Consider the following 15,874-nt stretch of genomic DNA (forward strand, 5'->3'; position numbering starts at 1 on the left):
CGCGCTCGCTCATTCGCGTCCGGGGACCGGAAAGGAGGCGGGGCCGCGGCAGCGCGCGCTCCCCCCGGAACGCGCGGCGCAGGCGGCGCGGCTCGCAGGGAGGTGTACCGCGGCCGGAACGGGGTCCCGGGTGTGCGTGGGGAGCGGGTTTCGGGGCGTCGGCCGCGATGAACACGGTGCTGTCGCGGGCGAACTCGCTGTTCGCCTTCTCGCTGAGCGTGATGGCGGCGCTCACCTTCGGGTGCTTCATCACTACGGCCTTCAAAGACCGGAGCGTCCCGGTGCGGCTGCACGTCTCGAGGATCATGCTGTGAGTACGGCCGGGGTCGGGCGGCGGGGCCGGGCATCCGGGCCGGGCCGGAGCGGGGGCCCCCTCCCCTCCCCTCCCCGCCTCCCCGAGCGGCCTTCGCCCCCGGGCGGACCCCTTGGGGGCTCTCCCTCGGCTCCCACCCTCCGCCGCACCTTCCCGGGCTTGCTCTTAAATGTTCGTTTCGAGCGTTGCTCGGATCGCTGCCTCCGCTTCCTTCCTGTGCCTCACTTCCCTCGCCCGGCCAATAAGGGAGCACCACACCAGCCCAGCGGGCCCGCCCGGCCGCACCCACGCCGGCGCGGGGCTCGGGGTCCCGGGCGCTTCCGGCCCGACTCGCCCCTGGACAGCCCCCTCGCAGGGTCCGTCCCCCTCGTCCCGCCGCCGAAGGTACCCGCGGCGCCTGCGAAGTTGGCCGGAGAGGTTCGGATGCCCGGGGAAGAGTCGGCCTCCCAGCGCTCCCAGGCGGCGTGGCGTGCTTTTACTTTTATTTGTGAAGGGCCAGCCGCTTGAATAAATCTGCGAAAATGCCCGAAGTAGAATTTTGAAATGACATTGTTTCTTCGCTAATGCCTATTTTTTTTTCATGCTAATTTTTATTCTCTGGCACTTTCTTCGATTTGTAGCTTCCCCCCCCCCCCCCGGTTCTCGTGTCCTTCTTATCTGTGCCATCGTCCCACAAATGCTCCCTCGTCTTCAACCTTAGTTTTATTTCTAAGTCACAAACACCAACAAGCCAGTCATCTAATGGCTATTCCCCACTTTTTTTTCCCTCTCTGCATTGATGTTTGTTAGGTACTCTGTGTTAGATTCCGGTAGGCTCAGGCTGGGCATCACGAGCGCTGTGTGCGCTGCGAGGGCTTAGAAGAGGTTGGCTCAGGGTACACACTGAACAGCTGTTAGCTACTGTGACTCTTGAGCAAGCTTCCTACCTTCCTGGGTCTTCATTTCCTTTTGTCTGAAGTGGAAGTAATACCCAACTCGTAGGCCTGTTGTGAGGATTGAGATAATTGTCAACACACAGTGGCCCTGACCCAGACGCATACATGGTACGTGCTCAGTGAATAGTAGTTGTTCATTTAATCTTGGTTTCCATACCACCTTGCAGTCCAATGTAATTTTCTTCTACCCAGTCTACCAAATCACTTGACATCGAGTATTTCCACATTCTTTGAGCACTTTTTTTCCTCCCCCTGGGTTTTGTTAGGGGTTCTTTGAAGGTAAATGAAAATAGCTGAAGACCTACTTTTATAGTGGATTAGAATGTTTCTATTGTCACACTTACACGTTTCTCTGATTTTTACTTGTTTCTTTGTGGGATACAGCTAGACCCTGTCTTTCACACATGTAAGGAATTTTGTGAGTTTTGTGGCCTGTTATGTTTGAAGGATGGTGAAACTGTTATCTTTATTTCTAGAAAAAATGTCGAAGACTTCACTGGACCTAGAGAAAGAAGTGATCTGGGCTTCATTACATTTGATGTCACTGCTGATATCCTTTTTAGCAAATATTTCCTCGTTCTTTCTCTAGTATTGTAATGATATACATATTTAGTGATTTGGGGGACAGTAAGTATGTTTATCCATTGAATCAGTCAAACCTTGGAAATTTCTATGCCTATGTTTTCATCAGTATAGTCGTGTTAATACCTCCTCGTTGAACCTTGAGAAAACTTGTATTTATAGATTGATGAGTTATTATTGTGCGAACACACTTTAAATTCTTCACAGAAACATTAAATAGATCTAAAGCTACAAGAGAGTTTGAATCCGTATTTAGGAAAGAAAATAAAATTAGATCATCTAGATTAAGGACGGAATGTAACCACTACTCAGCCTACCTAGATGTAACGTTTCATGTACAATCCCCAAGAATCTGTCCATATTTTGTGACAGCGGAGAGAAACATATGCTGAAAAAGTGAATTGCGTCTGCTCTGATTCAGAAGGTCATTGTCAAATGATTATTGGTAAACCATATTAGCATTTTGCCATTATTGTTCTTTTTATAAGTACTTTTATAATAAGAGTCAGAGAAATCGTAACAATTAAAAGAGTTATTTAAAATGGAGGTGATTTAAATATTTTCTCTTTATTTTGAATTTCCACCTTTTGACACCTCTGATCACTGGGCTAGTTTAATCTTCTCTTAGGGTCTTAGATTGCTATCTTGGCAGCATTGTTACCTGCCGCTTCTGGCATCTCATCTGCCTTTTTAAGACCCCGGGATTAAAATTGGTTATGGACATTGAACTGTCTGAACTTGTGTAAAGCAACTATCTGAACAGTGGAAGCAGATTATCTACCTGGGGAGTTTACCTGACATGTCTCTTTACTAGCCTGGAATGACTTTTAACTTGATTTTTTTAGAAATAAATTACTAGGTTTAGAAGTAGACTAGGAATTAGTTCTGTAGGCACTTTTTTAGGAAATAGAGTACACCATCAGAAAAGTCCTGTGTTAAACTTTTGCTTTTAAGTCTTCATGTCTTTAAAAGAACTAAGCTAGTGAGAGAGAGTTTGGAGCTAGTGTGAAAGTAGGAACTCTGTGTATGTGGGCAATTGTAGTGAAATTTAATTTCATCATTTGTAGTTTAGATTTTCTTAATATGGCTGCTAAAACTTGAAATTGTACCTGTTTTTATAAAGAGATATTTAAGACTTCTGAATTCTAAAATAGTGATTCTTAGTGGATACACGTATCTAAGAGTGGAATGTCATGAACATGTGGCTGTTAGTATATAAACGGATATAATAAAATGACTTAACCATTTACATATGATGCTTAATGAAATCCGAACATTAACTCAGTTCATTTCTCAGCGACACCAGTCTTGTCATTAATCCTGGTGAGGTTTTTTCACTCGGGTGCAAACTAATGAAACCAGACTGGTATTCAGCTGCGTACTGTTACTAAAGCACCTCAGGGGTTGAGACATTTTGATCTCTACTGGCACATGTCCAAAAATAATATGTACAATTTACCGTGCTTGGTTTAAATACTTGAGCCTAGTTCACTTTTGCTTAACGTTAAGTTATATCGTGGTGATTGGTTATACTCAGAACTCCATTGGAATCATATGTGCTTGAAATACTAAGTCCTCTTTCTTTTAGACTTAGTGGGTTGATTTTACAGAAAACGGAATTTTGTATTTCTCGGTTCAGTTTGTATTAATCGAAGTATCTCAGGTAGTAATGCTTAGGGGAGCAGGGCAGGATGCTGCTAATCTCACTGATATTTTTTGACTTTGGAACGAGCTGGATTTACAGTGTATCATCTTCTATAGATTTTTATGAGATTAGAGGCCCAGTATGTTTCTGGGCCTCCTCTCCTTTTTTTTTTTTTTTTTTTTTTTTTTTTTGCGGCACGCGGGCCTCTCACTGCCGTGGCCCAGCCGCTCCGCGGCGCGTGGGATCCTCCCGGACCGGGGCACGAACCCGCACCCCCTGCATCGGCAGGCGGACTCTCTCAACCACTGCGCCACCAGGGAAGCCCTCCTTTTTTTTTTTTTTTTTTTTTTTTAATTTTAGTATCAGTATTGTTATGAATAATTAATTTAAGAATAACTAAAATCTGTTTTAAAGTTGTATGCTGCCTTATGATGTATATATTCCTTAACTTATATACATCTAGAAAATATATTTGACTGGAATGTTAAGCAGTTGTTTCTTTATTTATCAGCCGAATATTCAACAAAAAATAATGTAAGTGTATGTATAGAAGTATTTTCGTAGATATTTAAAACCTCATTCTTTAGGAAAGAATATAAATTTTATATATTTGAAATATCTGACCTGAGTAATTTAGTAAAAATCACAAGCCCATGGAAAGGTGACTCTACTAAGAAAACTTTATCTCCTTTGGTAGCTTCTGTCTTTTTGGTTTTCTGTCTGCTTCTACAGCCCCCCTGCATTGTCGTTCCCAAGGTGGGGTGCAAGCCAGGTAATGCCTAGATCTATAAGGAAAACAATTAAGAGCTACTATTTCTTTTCTTATGGATCTAAGAAGAGTTGCCAGATTTTCAGTTTGTTCAGCTTTTTGCTTGGTGTTAGGATGGAGTGGCAACTTCCAAGCTCCTCGTGTGCCGTGCTGGAAACCAAAAGTCCATTTATGTTTTTCTCAATTTAAAATTAAGAGGGAAAAGTTGTGAAATTTTACTGATACTCACTCTATGGACTGACACTGATACTCGTACTTGGTCCTTAAGTCAAATGGTCACACGCCTCCTAAAACACGCACCTTCTCTGGAGGAAGAGGGGGAATTCTGTAGGGCAAGAGGTCGGCCTGCTAACATACATTTATTCATTCACTTGCAGCATTTTGCAGAGTTGTGCAATGCGTACCCAATTGAGTAGATTATATCATCTAGTTTTAAATAAACTAACCCTCACGAATGGAAAAATGGTTAAAAAATTCTTTCAAAGAAATTACAGATTGAAGAGAATGCTAACGGTCCAGACGCGTGTGAGCGACAGGAAAACGGCCGAGCTGACCTGTCTGCTCTTGAGCTGCTCAGCCGCGTTAAAGGATTAAAAAAAAAATCAAAGAGATCTAATAAATAGTCGGCTAGAAATGCACATTTACATTCACTATCAATAATAATACATCTAACGGTAATAGTAATGCGTATCACGTAGGTAACTTGTAAATAAAGACGCATAGTTTGGGGTTGGTGTTCAAAATAATTTGTTATCAAAAATCTTGGGAGGCTATTTCCAGTGAGAAGCTCCAAAAGGATGTTGCTGAACTATGGGTATATGAGGAAATAAGGAGGTCGAATTACTCCTCTGCTAAGTCCTCTTTAAGCTAAGATATTCTCTCTCCACAGCTGCCGTTCGAGATAGACGGCAAGATGCTTGAATCAGTGAAATTTGTAACTTGTGCTTACAACTCTGTTACCCAGATATGTAATCAAAAGCTGTAAAGATAACTAATTCGTGAATCGTCTCTTAGATTATTTTAAAATCCATCTAAATATTTCTATTTTCCCTCTTTTAATACATGATGTGAGCTGTTTTGATAGTCTTTTATTAAGCCATATATCTACAGTTAATTTATATTGAGAAATACATTACTTCGTTTTGAGTTGTACAGGACCCATCAGTTTGAACACTTAAAGTAGTCTTTTAAATCATAAATTAGAGTTGATGAGAAGTTTTATAATTAAAAGCTATTAAACTGTTAGATTAAAACCTATTATAAAATTATTAAAACTATTAGTTTGTGACTGAAATTTATTAGTCCAGTCTGATTTAGAGCTTTTGTTGCAGATAAGAGTAAGGGTTAAAATATTTATATAACATATTGATAAAACAGAAATCTTAGGTCCTAAAAGTGTAAGGTGAATGATTCTGGTATGTGCATTAACTCCGAAAGGTGAAATCTGTGGAATCAAAATGTGCTTCCATGTTGTTTTTACCTGAGTTACCCTTATGTTTTGTTATCAGCATAGCCTGAGGTAATTCGTAGTTAAGAGATGAGTCCACTTCTGTATTGTATTTGAACTGTATTTTCAATTTCAAGGGATGACAAATTAATCAACTTTATCTGTTGATTGGTCCGATTAGTTAACTGGAATCATTAGCACGCCAATTCTCTGTCTGTTTATTTTGAGCATATCTTTTATGGAGGATGCTTTGTTGGGCAGTAAGAATATTGGGTTGAATAAGGTTTGATCCCTGCCCTTGAGAATCAATAAAGCTTTAAACAGAAGAAGCTGCTCTGAAGATAAGAGTGACAGCTGTAAGCACAAGTATTCTACAAGTTTCAGCAAATGATCCAAATAAATATGTCACCTTCTTGGTGATGGATATACCTGAGTCAGACTCGTAACTCTGATTTACTCCAGCGTGGCTAGTAAGTTAATACCGTTTGGAATTTGACAGATCACTGCTTTGGTGAATGACTATACATAAAAAGTCATTTTACTTTGGCATATCTTTGTTTCTGTGTTCTTCAGTCTTGATGTTTCTGTTTAATGTTGGAGGGTTTAAGGTGAAGATTTGAACCCCTTTTTAGAAATCAACTGTTCCACATTTCTCTTTAGTTAATGCTGAGCAGTTGGCCTCACAAGCTAATGGATGGTGGCTTCATAAGAACACATTTCTTGGCATTTAGAAGTGGTTACAAACGTGCTTTTTCTCCATTTCGTAACTCTAATTTTCCAAACGAACCTTGTTTATGATATGTCAAAGCAGTGGCTTAAAAGAATTGTCTGACTTCTAGGATTTTGCCATAGTAAAACAATAATGTGCCTATGTTTTCTTAATTTAAAGGAAAAAAAAAACCTAAAAAGGCTTCATTTCTTTAGTGATTCCTTGATCATTTAAAAACCTTGGAGATATAAAAGTTTTCTTGAGATAATCTAGCAGCAGTGACCTGTATTAGCAGCGTGATCTACAGGAATTAGTTCTCTCGGTTTCCCTGGCACCATGCGGTGTCCACAGAGTAGAGGGTCTCAGACATTTTACAGGGAAAAGAGATTTAAAAGAATGCTTCCCTTCTAGGGATGCTAGTGCCTTCTCTTTCTCCTAGGGCCTCACTCTGGAGAGCACATAAGTCTAAAACCTTGCATTAAACTTTGAGGGCCCTAAATAATACATTTGCCTTGGCAAAAGGGGTGATTTCCTTTAGGGAAGTATCTTTCTTTTGTCCAGGAGAAGTTTCACTCCTGTATCTATCCACTCGTTACCGTTTTGTCTGCTTTAAGATTTTAGCAGTTCCCTCAAAGTTGGATTCATTCATGTAAATTAAATTCTTCGCTTAACATACTTTTGAAGTGACAGAGATGCTATATCTGTTGAATTATCTGATTAATTTTTATTTTAATGTAGGCTCTGAACCAGGTTGTTCTGTGGGACAAGATTGTTCTGAGAGGTGATAATCCAAAGCTGCTGTTGAAAGATATGAAGACAAAGTATTTTTTCTTTGACGATGGAAATGGTCTCAAGTGAGCAATTCTTTGTCGTTTTTTACGTGTGATGTTACATGAAGGGGAGAGAAAGATGTGATGTGTTTTTATTTTAAAGAAAAACAGCTAAAAAGAAAAGTTGAGAGAGAAGAAAAGTATTTATACAGATGGGAACTGGAAGATGGGGTAGAAATAGTACCGTGCAAACCCAGGTCTAAAACAGTGCCCGGTTCTCTCGCTTTATGGGAACTGTAATGGTCATTGGAGGAGGGCCTGGGGCTTCTGCCCTTAAGGGTACAGGGAGCCTGGGCTGCTGACCCTGGAGTGGGACTGTCGTCAAAGGGCTCCTTCGGGGATGTCAGAGGAGCCCGCCTGGGAACCTGAACGAGGAAGCCGCCTGTTGGTCTAGGAGTTGATACTGAAGTTTCTAGTTTTGGTTCACTTAATTTCTCTGAACCTCAGTTTCCTTTTATACAAAATGAAGGAATTAGAACGATTGATCTTTTGGGTCAGTTTTAGCTCTTAAGCTCTGTGGGTCAACTTTGGAAAGGATTTTAGGGGAGAGCTATTTTAACCAAACCTGGTTTTGCAGATGAAAAGTTTCCAGCCGAGAGTTTGATTGATTCAGGTTTGCCCGTCTGGATAATGATAGAATTAGGTTTCAAATCATTGTCGCCTGATTTCTAGCTCAAATCTCTCTGTTTTCTGTGTTTTACTCATTTAAGCATTTTTGTTGATGGCTCGAATAACTGTGACTGTCAGTGACTTTAGGTAGGTCATTATGGGAGACCTGCAGCGAGAATGCTGGTGTTTTCCAGCATCATCTTGGATTTCAGACGACTTGAGAAAAACTTGTGTGTAGATTAGAATTCCAATTAGGAATAGCTGGTTAAAAATAAAGTGTTTGATACCTCAGTGCTTGAATTAAAACGTTTTTATTGAACTACAAATGTTTCTGCTGACATCTGTTTATTATATCTTTTTATAGGGGAAACAGGAATGTCACTTTAACCCTATCTTGGAACGTTGTACCAAATGCTGGAATTCTACCTCTTGTGACAGGATCAGGACATGTATCTGTCCCATTTCCAGATACATATGAAATAACGAAGAGTTATTAAATTATTCTGAATTTGAAACAGCATATTTTTATACCTAATGAATTGTATCTTGTTTATCTCTTCCCTTGCATCTTTATTTGTTTTGGGTTGTTAACTTTTTTTTTTTTTTTTTTTTTTGGTGTAAGAATGAACATCAAAAGGCATATTTGAAGGGAAAGGTTAATGTACTGCTTAATTTTCCAAACAAAAACAAACAAAGGCCATCAGAGTGGAGTACTATAAGAATAAGACAGCCACATGAGAAGGATTTGTGAAATATTTATATCTGAAGTATTCCCTGCATTTCCATTCTTTATGGAATATGAAGTGAGCACGAAGGGTAGTTAAAACTTTCAGGTGCCTGTGGAGTTTATAAGAACTCTATTTATGCCTTGCATTTACGCAAGTTCACATTGGATGTGATTTAGAAGCAGACATTCTCGATTACGTCTTTTAGGGTATGTCTGAATACTGGAAAAATTAATACAATTGTTGGTGAGAAGCCTGGTTTACAAAATAGCGAAAAGTGATGAATTTTATTCCATTTGTCTTAGGAATGCCCACAATGCTTGTTTTTCTGACAGGTGACTAGCAACTTTCTCCACTAAAGACTAAATACCTCTTTATATGCTGTAAATCATTCTAAATCGTTTTAAAGTCTCTTAAGTCAACCAAATGTGTGTCTTTCAGTGCTTTCTCTAAAAAAGTTCCTTGGTATTGTATCTTTGTGTGATTTTTTTTTTTTTTTTTTTTTTTTTTAACATTGCCATTGAACGTTGAAAATGTTTGCATGGTTTACCTAGTGAGCATGCCTAGTGCCACTGAGTGGTAATTATTTAATTTTTTTTCTAGGTCCACATTTGAAAATTATTGGGGTAGTAATAATCAATATTTGTTGGTGTGCGTTTCCGTTTACAAGCGCTCTCCTAGGTTTTACTGTATATGACCCTCAATGAGGTAAGTGGTGCAAATGTTTAGCCCTTTGCAGATAAAGAAACAGACCCAGAAGTCTGTGGAATTGTTTCAAGGTTATCACATAGCTAGCAAGGAAGGGTGTTAACCCTGGAACTCAGATCTGATTCTTTAAGCATATCCTTTTTTCTGTACCTCCGATTACAGACTAGTCAAATTTCACTTATATAATTTTTATTATATTTTTTATTACCCCGGACGCCCTTTCTATTACCTAGAAGAGATTTCCTATCCTGTATGGAAATGACTAATTTTCAAGTTGCCAACAATTTATATAGCGGTAATATCTCACTCACTCTCTGCATAAATTAATTATACTCATGTTAAAAGTATAAGAATCCAGGGCTTCCCTGGTGGCGCAGTGGTTGCGCGTCCGCCTGCCGATGCAGGGGAACCGGGTTCGCGCCCCGGTTTGGGAGGATCCCACATGCCGCGGAGCGGCTGGGCCCGTGAGCCATGGCCGCTGGGCCTGCGCGTCCGGAGCCTGTGCTCCGCAACGGGAGAGGCCACAGCAGAGGGAGGTCCGCATACCACAAAAAAAAAAAAAAAAAAAAAAAAAAGTATAAGAATCCAAATGTATGTAAAAATTATTTAGAGGTTGATTATATGATCCTATTAGCGGTAATATCTCACTCACTCTCTGCATAAATTAATTATACTCATGTTAAAAGTATCCAAATGTATGTAAAAATTATTTAGAGGTTGATTATATGATCATATTCAACATGATTTTTTTCTACAGTGGGCAAATAAGCATCCTCAAAGGAAGCAACTACAAATCAGTCACCCTTAAAAGCAAGACCAAACACTGTAGATACACTATCAGCAGTAACCAAAAAGGGCTAATATTTTCTAAGAATAGCTTACATTAGTGGCTTAACATTTGTTATACTTATTTCATATGAAATACATCTCCGTTTAATTGCATTGGTTGGAACGGCTCTTGCCTGTAAGGGTGTGTGTTCTGTGAAGGTCAGTTGAAGGTCAGAAGTACAGTATCATGGATGCTAGACTGGGTTTGGCTTCCAGCTTTTTCATTAAACTTTTCAGGGTCTCCATTTCTTTATCTGTAAAATGACAGAGTTGGACTAGTTAACTTAAATAGTAGTTCTTTCATACCACACACGTCTGTAAAATTTGTTGTATCCGTTTGGCAGAGAGATTGAACAGAAAAGCACCTCAGTAATGTGACGGCAGCAAGATGATTGAAAGACAAGTCAACACATAATTCATATTGATCTGACTTTATTTCTGTTAGATTTTACACCCAGAAGATTTAACTTCTTATGTAGTTTGTACAAACTTAAAATCTGTCGGCATCAAAGCTTAAAAGTTGGGTGTGTTCTCCTTGAGGCGGGTACACGTAAGAAGCCTGCAGCCTTAGCCAGACCCGGGGCTGGTTTAGGTGTTCATGGGCCTCTGCATGCGTGGATCTGTGTTTGCTGGAGACGAATGTGGAAATTTACTCCAGTTACTGTTCAGTCCAAGCCCACCCACTTTTTGGAGTTCAGTGAGAGAGGAGTGGAAAGGCCCCCTAGCACAATGGATGCGTTCGCTTTTACTCACTAGCTAAGGGAAGCTGCTCGGGACGAGAATGCTCCAACATGGGAATAAGAAACCTCCCTCTCAGGAGCTCACTTTTGGGTATGCACAGCTTTGTAAGTTCACTGTAATTCTGCATGAAGGAGATGGACCTGTGTTCAGTTGATAACCATATCATCGACCTCAGCGTCAGTGTTTTCAAGAAGTCTTAGAAAGTCTCCACAAAGACCCAAGGCTTCACGCTTTTAATTAGAAACATCTGAGCCCAGGGATGATCCTGGGAAGAGAATAATTGCAAGATACTCATCTAAAGTAATTATGTTTAGAAATGCGTTAATTTTAAGATGTTGTGCTTACATGCTCCTTTTCTCGGCAGTTTAACCTAGACAAGCAGCTGTATCAGTGATTCTGTTCCCCCAGTTGATTACATTTGGTTCCATTACGCTTAAAGGAAGATAACAGAAAACTTCAGAAATTCCTTACGGTGTAACAGGAAAAGGGGGTTATTTTGAGCTTCTGTTTTTGGAATTATTTTACAGCTCTTTGGTGGGTCTGGCAACTAAGAGATAGGCTTGAAGGCCACAAGGAACGTTTGTTCACTATTCTATCTAAAGCTTAATGATCTAAAGCTTTGGGTCTTTGGGGGTATAGGTTAATGGAGGTGTTATTTTATAATGCTTTGACTTGACCTGAAATGAGTTTATGGGGGGGAGAAAACCATAAGCTGTGAATTTGGGTAGTAAACATCTGTCCATTTCAGACGCTTCCCTTGCTTTTAGCAGGCAGCCTGTGTACCTTTTATGTGACTGCCAGTGGTTTAAAGAGATCTGTTTCAAAAAGTGGTTGCATGTTTTGATGCAATTTGGGAAACTGTTTACTTTACAAATACAGATTCATAAGAAAAAAATTCATGAAAATACTGAAGATGTGTTTGAGGATTTTCTTAATCGCAATAAATATTCAGCATTTTTCTAATGAAAGTGAATTTTGTTTATGAGTAAAAGTATGCATTTTAAAAGACTTTCAGATTGATGCTTTTTTTTAATGTGAAGCTGCTGCACTAAGAGAAAATGGCTGAAACCAAGTCTAGTAACCTTGAGGTTGTTTCCTTTTTTCCCTCCCTCCCACCCCCTCTTTTTTTTTTGGTGGGGTGGGTCAGGGGAGGTCAATCACACCTAAAAGATCTTCTCCAGAGACTGCGCTCCTATACTAGACTGTAAGCTCTCTGAGGGCAGTCTTGTGGGTTTATCTTTGTATTTTGCCCAGCGCCTAGCAGAGTGCTTTGCACATAATAGGCGCCCAATAAATGCTGATGGGGAACGAAGTCATTGTCTCTGTAATGCGGCCAGACCGTGGGGACTGCCTGGCAGTGAATGCTCTCTGTAAGGGCCGCCTTTGTCACTCTTGAGCTCCTGGTGACATTAGATCTGATTCTTCTTCCTTCTCTTCACGCCTTGGGACAGCCTGGCCGGGCTAGTGCCGCTCTGGTTGCCAAGACCTGGGTTCTCCCAGTGCCAGGCTTCTGGTGAGAGCCGAGGGGTAGTGACTGGTTGAGAAGATGGATAAAGTAACACTAGAAAGTCACCACGCAGACCTGAGTTTAAAAACTCTCAAGATGCCTGTGGAGCTCATGAAGAACCGGGTCAGAATAGACAGCTGGCTCCATTTGAAAGTGTGGCGGGCCCGGCCTCCCGGCCTCCTGGCCTCCCGGCCTCCCGGCCTCCCGGGCGTGTCGGCGGTTTGGGTCGCTGCCCTCGCACTCCTGACCCCTGGGACGATCCTGTGAGCCCACTGAGTTGTGGGAACCCTGCTTTTTCTTTCTGTTTCTCAAAAGAATGTTTCCCAGTGAACTCAGACAACTGAAATGATAGAAACACTCCCTCAAAAGAACAGAAAGTTGAATTTAGAGGACAACTTAGTTACATTTAACCTAAGTGTATTTTATCTGGGACAACACAAGAGGTCAGCTGGGTTTTGGTTTTGTTTTCTCTGAACCTGGGCAATGCTGTATCAGAACTTCAGTCCTTAGACATTTTCTCTCACACATTTTCTCTTGGCTTGATTTGTTAAAGCGAGAATTCTGGATTCTGCAGCCTGTTGCCTGATGAGTGAGTTATCCCTGTAGAAGGAAATTGGCCCCGTCAGTAGGTGAGCCTCAGTCTATCTGAATAGACCTCAAGTAGCTTTCAGCCGGGCCTTTCCTTCCCACTGGAGAGGAGCAGAGGGGCGTTTCCTTTTTGGAATATGTGTGGTTGCTGCATATCCCACTGGTATATCTGTTGAGTATACTTGGGAACAGGCATCTGGGAGTTGAAAGGTAGTGGTAAAACCCATATTCAGACCCTGGCGTCTGCCCCAGAGCTGAATGCCCCTCCGTACAGGCTGTGCTGTTTCGCCAGAAACGTGGGATGATCATAACTTTCTTCCAGAAGTGCTGGGAGAAGTAAATATGTGTGGGAAGAGGACCTCCTGGGATTCTTGGCCCATAGCAGGTTTTTATTACTTCTACGAAATGTAGGCCATGTAGGGGAGTTGAGGGAACAGGGCCGAACAGTTCACAGACTTTAAAGTCTCTTGGCAAAGATGCAGGTTTTTTTTTCTTTTACCTGTAATGGTAGGACAACTTATGTAGTTATTTCATTTGATGCAAAACACTGAGTCTTGCGCCAATGTTTTTCACCTAAGAATGGAAAAAAATCACTTAGCTTGATCATGAAGATTAGTTGATTAATGATTGTGAAAAGTATAGAAAAATTTACCCTCATTTTAACCATCTGGAATAAGAAAGGCCAGGGAAAAAACAAGGACTAACACTGACTGGAAGTTGGTGTGTGAGACAAAATGCACCGACGATGCAGGGGAGGTGGATTTATTCTGGCCCCCGCAATGGGGAGAACGTCCATTTCTGCAGAAGGATTTCTCAGAAGAGGAAGGAGGCTTGGGTTTCTTAGAGACTGGTAAGTAAGAGAGTCCTGCGGAGGCGGGGTGGATGCCGTTATTTCTCAGAACATGCGGGTTTGGTGGCCATGGCTCTGCTCTCAGGAAGTCCAGGGTCGGGGGCTTCTTAACCGCTGCTTCCTTCCGGGCGCACAGGGCGCGGGAAGGGTTCAGCATTGTCATTGGTTTGGGGAGAGCTAAGGAAACTGCAGAATCCTCTAGTGGAAAAGCATCACCATGGGCCGGTATCCAGAAAGTTACGGAAGTCAAAGTAACATGTCAGAGGCCTCTCATCAGGAGAGGAAGCACCTCAAAGAGACGAGGAACCTGAATCAGTTCTATCTCCCATCATTTGTAACTTTCAACCTAAAGACTGACAGTTCACTGACCACCAGCTCTTTACACTTGATTATACCGTAGCAATCAAGAAATTAAACATGTATTTACTCAGCATCTTTTCTACCGAGTTCTAAGTGTTTATTTTTATTTAAAATCAGTGCATTATATATTCTTTCTTCTCTCCATTGGTCATTTGTCTACTTAACAATCCCTGATCACCCTTCTGGTAATGAGATGCTCCTCTCGTTATACAGACTGCTAACAGGTTCTAAAAGTTGTCCTTTGCCTGCCCGTCCCTGCTAATCAGAAATACATTTCTGGTAAGTAACCTGACAGTCATTCCAGTTTTGCAAAGGGTGTTGGTTAGGACGGAGGCTAAATATATTGTTTAAAGGCCTTTATTAATCCTTCAAAAAGTTATTACGGTTCGCTGGAAGTTTCAAAAATAGCAGACAGGTCCTCTGTACCCTTAATCTCAGCTTCCCCTTGCGGTGACATCTTACGTAACTGTAGCTCAGTATCAGAGCCTGGGAACTGGTACAATCATAGACCTTATTCAGATTTCACCAGTTTTACTTTACTGATCTGTGTGCGTTATGCAGCTTCCGTAACGGGCCAGACGCTGCTTGCTTACACCCTGGGGTGGGGTGACGTGGTAATACAGACAGCACCTCAAACACTTGAAATGTTCTTGGGAAGTTTGTTTTTGTTTTGTTTTTAGAGTAAAGCGGGGAGTTCTCAGCCCTGCCTTTAAGATGTTTCCGGTTATAGAGTCAGGAAGTAAAATACTGTGATCGCAGTGACACTGAAGTGGGTGGGAGGCGGGCGAGGGGCGTGGGGGGCACACTGCACACGTCACGTTGTCACGCAGCCAAGGTTCTCCTGACGGCGCAGCGGGCCGGGAAGGCTAAGCTGGATGCTGAGACTCCTTGCCCTGAGCGGACACCTGCGGAACGGTGTCCGGGCTCAGCGCAGCTGGCGGCAGTGCAGCGGCCGACCCTGGTGGGGCCCGTCTGCCGGAGAGATGCTCGCACTCCAAGGGGAAACGTAAAGTCACCCACAGAATTGCTGGGAGAACAGATGGGCTTATCCCACAGGTGATCTTACCTGTTTCTGTGACATAGGCGTGGAGCGGCATTAAGTGCTAAATCTGGCGATGCTGAAGGGCTTCCAGGATAAAACGTGAGCTGGGACGAGTCCAGGGGGCCAGAAGGACCAGTCCTTCCAAATCTAAGGCCTCCTGTTGGTCAGTCCCCTTCCAGGAAGGCACATTCCGGGAGGAAAGACCTCCAGGGCAACCTATGAAAGGCAGTGGGTCTGTATCAGTGCCTGTGCTTTTATGACACACTCCTGCCACACACGTAAAATTGCAAGTGAAGTTTCACAAAATAATACTTTGGGCTATAGGCATACGCTCATTTACCCTTCTTCCATGTCATTAAAAGAAAACAAAGATGGTCATGACCTAGTTGATCCATTTCAAGACTCCTTGTTTAAAAAAAGTTCAAATTGTAATAGGAATCAAGACATTGAGTCTACAATAAAACAGAATTTCATAATAACAGCTACAATTTACCTGCTATTACATGCTAGGTGATTTATGAACATCATCAGCCATAACATCCCTGGGAGTCATTCCTACTCAACAGACGTTTACTGTGCTCCTGTTTGCCGGGCACTGTTCTAGCCGCTGGAGACGGAGCAGTGATCAAAGCAGAAACAACAATTTCCGCTCCCATGGAGCTCACCGTCTAGTGGGGAGAATCTCT

At 41.9% G+C, this 15,874-nt stretch overlaps 1 protein-coding gene across 1 annotated transcript; it reads left to right on the forward strand.

The window, feature by feature from the left end:
• Window positions 1-9,459, forward strand: SPCS3 (signal peptidase complex subunit 3). The gene is made up of 5 exons (XM_024115790.3): window positions 1-310; window positions 1,725-1,798; window positions 3,933-4,009; window positions 7,139-7,254; window positions 8,204-9,459. Exons 1-5 carry the CDS (start codon window positions 168-170, stop codon window positions 8,334-8,336), a joined length of 543 nt encoding a protein of 180 aa, XP_023971558.1. The 5' UTR covers window positions 1-167; the 3' UTR covers window positions 8,337-9,459.
• The last annotated feature ends 6,415 nt before the right edge of the window (window positions 9,460-15,874 follow it).

Source organism: Physeter macrocephalus, chromosome 20 (genome assembly GCF_002837175.3).
Source record: "Physeter macrocephalus isolate SW-GA chromosome 20, ASM283717v5, whole genome shotgun sequence".
NCBI lineage: Eukaryota > Metazoa > Chordata > Mammalia > Artiodactyla > Physeteridae > Physeter > Physeter macrocephalus.